Source organism: Cyclopterus lumpus, chromosome 5 (assembly GCF_009769545.1).
Source record: "Cyclopterus lumpus isolate fCycLum1 chromosome 5, fCycLum1.pri, whole genome shotgun sequence".
In the NCBI taxonomy this organism is placed as follows: Eukaryota; Metazoa; Chordata; class Actinopteri; order Perciformes; family Cyclopteridae; genus Cyclopterus; species Cyclopterus lumpus.
Genome location: NC_046970.1, coordinates 21,190,154 through 21,195,486, shown reverse-complemented (window position 1 = coordinate 21,195,486; position 5,333 = coordinate 21,190,154). Strand labels below are relative to the sequence as shown.

At 42.0% G+C, this 5,333-nt stretch overlaps 1 protein-coding gene across 1 annotated transcript; it reads left to right on the top strand.

Annotated features, from left to right (window-relative positions):
• The first annotated feature begins 2,908 nt into the window (after positions 1 to 2,908).
• On the top strand, positions 2,909 to 3,496 carry ngfb (nerve growth factor b (beta polypeptide)). The gene has a single exon (XM_034533549.1). The coding sequence runs from the start codon at positions 2,909 to 2,911 to the stop codon at positions 3,494 to 3,496; it is 588 nt and encodes a 195-aa protein (XP_034389440.1).
• The last annotated feature ends 1,837 nt before the right edge of the window (positions 3,497 to 5,333 follow it).

The following is a 5,333-nucleotide window of genomic DNA, read 5'->3' as shown; positions in this document are numbered from 1 at the left end:
TCTCTCAACAGGGATACAGAGCGGAGGCAGAGGAGGGCAGAGGTGTGCTGGATGGGGGCCACAAGCCGGGCCTGATGGCAGGAGCCCAGGACACAGTGAGCTCTGATCACGTCCTCTAGAAGCCGCTACAGGTGCTACAGTTCACGTGGAGACACTGAAAAGGTACAGAGAGGGATGGATGGTCGTCTCCGAAAACAGGAAGTGCACTAAATGACATATTCTGTCTTTGGATGAGCAGATAGACCAAACCTTGTGTTGGGAATAGTCCTCAACTGACCTATTTCTTCCACGTTTTAAAACATAATTAGACTTTTGTTTTAGTATGAGACTCGTCTTGGTCAAAATGTCATATCGTTAATGTTTTTTTTTTTCTTTATAAAATCAGATTCCGGCCTAAAATAAGGAAATGAATGCTGTGGAAATTCAAGTTTTGTGGGAAACCCTCAATATCTCTAGGGTAGCAATTAAAAGCAATTATGTAATCCCTACTTTTATTTCTCTGTACCTATAATAAATTGTAATTGAAAAAAACTAACTGGAGCATGGAGGAAATAATTATACGACTGGATGAGGTGCATCAGAGGAATCATATAATAAGCTCAATTTAATAACACATTGACAATGAAGATGCAGGCAAGCATTATTCTTAATTGCTCGCCTGATTCATTCACTAGAAAAATACATATTGTCTCAGAAGGTGTGAAAAAAAAAAAATCCTTTTCAAGATTTAAGAAATTAGAGGGGTTTTTTTTTGTTCCTTTGGTAGTTTGATGAATACAGGTCTCGTACCGTCCTTGAACAATCTTCTCTACATATTCTTTATTTTCTGTCCCACTTGTCATTGCATATACTTTTATATCACAGGAAACACACAGGTCTAACTAATAACCTTAATTAAGGCTGTGGTCCATTTAGTTGCCCCAGTAAACGACGCCAGCAAACCAGCAATATCATACCATAGTTGTCATTTTTTGCACTCTCAAATCTCCAGTGGGCCTTATATGATAATAGCTTAAATATTTACTGTCCATATGAATATGATGTATATGTCCTGTAAGGTTGCAATTTAGGTATCAATGTATTATTCATTTTTAAATTAATTGTGCTAACTTGGTATAATTATGTTCTTTTGTTTTTTAAAGAATATGGGTGAGATCATTTTCATCCTCAACAGTGACTGCGTCTTGATTAAGTTGCTTGTTTCTTCCCTTTTCATCTTGCCTTTGGGGAATCGCTGTGCTCGTTTAAAGTCGTTTCTTCTCCCCTTTTCATCAGCCTTTTGCTCGACTCCAAAAAGAAAGTATCTCTTTGTCTCCACTGGATGAATGTTTCCTGCTTCCTCCTGTAAAGCAACCTTCCTGTGTGTCCTAAAGCGATCCAAAAACAGAACAGAGACCGGTCGTCTGTTTGTATGAATTACACTAACTGGCTTCCTGAAATTGTTGCGCTAATGATTTTGTTCATGTCCAAATGTTGGCCTGCACACAGGAAGAGCCACGGGAGGGGCGAGCCGTGAGGAGAGACACTAATCTGAAATGAACAGACCTCACGTCAGCGTAATCATAGATCACAACGTTTTACAGGCTGTGATCTTTCTTTTTATTTATTGTGCCAACAATTTTAATCCATCAGCCCTCACCCTGACCCCCGAGGCGAACAGAGCATATAATGTGCCTGCCTGACGGAGCCTGCTAGCAGGTGTTAACATGCCTGTCCCTGTATGCAGGCCGGTGAGGACAGATGTTGTGGTGCGTGCAGTCACAGTGGGATGCAAAGGGGAAAAACTGATGGCATGTCACTACGGGGCCCCTAAGATTGACTGTGTGTGTGTAGAGTGATACCTACTTCCTTCCTATCGTGTAATTTACATACAAGATCTATTTGTTTATAGAATATCCTTCACGGCGTCACAGATGGGAATTCAGTTTAATTTCCCGAGACGCGCACTATATGTTTCCTGCTGAGAGAAACGCATCATTTGATTCCTTTTTCGTGTCTGTGAACACAGTTTGAAGATGATATCCAACGGTGAGCTTAGCTGAGCTCAGATCAGATCATGGATATCTTTGGAATCAAGAAGCAAATGATTCATTCATGTATTCATCCATAAAATCATGGAATTTATGCTTAATACAGAAAATGTTAAATATCCATCCATAAAATAAACCCTAGTTTAAATAATATTGTTAAAAAAACTATAATCAAAAACTATAAACACCCCCATTACGATTAAAAAGTGAATGTCATTTATTGTGTGTGGGACGAGGTCGTAGCCTGCCACTGTGTTCAATAAGACAATATATCCAAATATAAAATAAGATATATAATATATCATTCTGTAGTGCTGCATTAAATTAATAGTGCTGCACACAGCTGCACTTAGCTTAAAACAATACATCGCCAACAAGACAGTACATATATCTTTATGTCTGGGAGGTGGAAGCGGAGCAAGAAATCCCTGTAAATCTCGTCTAAAATGATATCTGAAATCTGTAAGTGCTGTTTGTAAAGACACGTACTGTTAAGTTAATGAGCATTGAGTATCAAAGCTTCAGTAGTAGGCAAGGTGTGTTTCCACTTGAAAGAAGAAGCAGCTGCTCCTGTTGGGGTCAATCTCACCATCCAACGTGTTGTGCCTTGAAAACTGTGAAGGAAGAATGGGGAGTAGCCGCACTTTGGATTAAAGACATTTCTGCGTAACAAGTACTTGGAGCTTTAATCTGGTGTTTAACTACTCTCCATTGAATGTGTTCCTCTGGTTTAAATACAGGACGAGATGTGCGTACATCTTCCTGTCTGCATCAGGAACACAAGAGAGTATTTGTGTAAAGCCCTGTGTGATGAACACATTGCGTTGTGTATAATGGAGTGCTTTCCGTGCTTGTTGATGCCCTCAGGTTGTTTGCCCATGAGGTCGTCCATGCTGGTCCTGTTCCTCCTCTTCAGTGCCCAGGCTGTGGCCGCCATCGGAGGAGCAGCGCGGCAGCAGGGTCCAGGCCACAACTCCAACTCCATCCCCACGGTGGACCCCAAGCTCTTCACCAGGCGCCGCTACCTCTCACCCCGGGTGCTCTTCAGCTCTCAGCCGCCCGATGCCGAGCCAGCAGAGTCGCAGGGTGCCGGCGGGAGGACCCGCAGGCGAGCCGCGCAGCCTCAGCACCGCGGAGTTTACTCCGTGTGCGAGAGCATCAGCGTCTGGGTGGGCAACAAGACTAAAGCCACGGACATCTCGGGCAACGAGGTGACAGTGCTGCCGGACGTGAACATCAACAATGTGAACAAGAAGCAGTACTTCTTTGAGACGACGTGTCACAGCGCCCGCGCGGGCAGCTCCGGCTGTCTGGGAATCGATGCCAGGCACTGGAACTCCTACTGCACCAACTCGCACACGTTTGTCCGAGCGCTGACTACGTTTAAGAACCTGGTGGCGTGGAGGCTCATACGCATCAACGTGGCCTGTGTGTGTGTGCTGAGCCGCAAGTCGTGGCGGCAGTGACGACTGTCCACGCACATCACAGTCAAATACAGTAGAAACACAGATATACTCATCACCGAAGACTCTGCACAAATAAATTATTGGTTTATGTATCAGGACGGCATGTATATATATATACACACCAGCCCTGGGTCAAATCGTATCTCTTTTGAACTGTTTGGTATGTACCAAACATTAAACGGTTGTTACTGTGTCACTGAGTTGCAGTTCATAACAGATTCAGCTTGCAGAGGTTTATAGCGTGCAGGGCCCATGTTTATCAAGCGCCTACAAATTACACTTGAAGGGGAACCCGATTTTACACATCAAGGTCTGCTTTCAGCACTTCTGCATAATGTGGAATAAGTATGAAGCCGTTCGTGGCTCCAGATGAAGCAGATGATGTGTGTGATGTCACTCGAGGCGTTGCCAGTCGAAAGCTACACCAAAAAAAAAAGAGTGTGGCGTTACAAAGAAGTGAGCTTACCAAACCTCTGCAGTCCGCTCCTCATCTCTGCTTGAGGCTAGCGGCTGGAGGCTACATTAGGGTTAGCATTGTGGGTAGTGCATTGTGGGTAATGTAGTAATGCGGGTTTTTAAAACAAAAGAAGAATGCATGGAATAAAAAGACAATGTGAGTTCTGCTGCATTCATTTTGATCTTTTTTTTTTTTTAAATTGTCCATTCTGAATCTGGACCGCAACGTTAAATCAGTGGGGTGAGCGAATTTAAAGAAGGCTCGAAAAGCTGATTTAGGGGAATTATAGTTATTTGACTTCTCCGGTTTATAGAGAAGTATAAGAATAAACTTGAAGAGCAACTCTGAAGGGATTTTGTGAAATCCTTCATATCTCCGGTAGCAATTACCATGTGAAATAACAATCGATACATGTGGATTAAATAATAGAAAATTGGCTACAATAAAAAAAAAGAAAATCAAACTCGAGCAGGAAGGAAAATCTAACGCCGCAAAGGTAAATCAGAAAATCATGTAAGAAGGACAATTTATGATCACATTGAAGATGCATGAAAAGGGATTTCAACTAAATTAAAGCCAGCTTTTTTACTTCTTGTTACACCTCTAAAGAAGGCAACACATATCCTCTCAAATGTTCAAATAGAGTGTAAATAAGATGACCCTTCATTGTGTACAGTCAAACTAGTCTGTGCCCTCAGCCCTGTGTCTGTGCTGCGGTCCTCTATCTCCTCTTAAGAGACGTCTGGAGACATTTTCAAGTAGTAAAATCATTTTCTCTTCTCCTATAAAGATAACAACCAAAGCACAGACGCATCTCACTACAGTCAGTCTTACACAATGTAGACTTTTTTAACTTTCATCTATAACTTCCAAACATTTACTCGAGCGGTTTGATAAATACGGGCCCAGGTTCAGCTGAACCGCAGCTAAACTCCACTTAACCAAACATATAATGATGAAGTGACCTCATGAGATCCTTCCCACACACTCGCAGGTTGTAATTAACGATTTTTCCATTATGAATAACTGCTCTAGGAAATAGATCTAAAACACCGCTGGAACCAGTGTGTATTTTAATCCTTGACAGTCCAGTTCCATGTGACCTTTAACCTCCTTTCAACCTCTGCAGGAGATTTGATTCAGATACACATTCAAGTGACCACAAGACACAATAACTGGGTTTATTTAACTGAACAAGTTTTTGACATTTGACACTATAGCTTGCAGAGAAACGTCAGTGGGGTTTTAGAAACTATGTGATTTTATTAAAGGAGACACAGGTTTAAACCTGTTTTAAACCTTAAACCGCAGCTAGTGACAGAGGTTTAGCCCCACAACTCAATCATACTGATTATGGGTATTTTTCCACCTGCTATTATA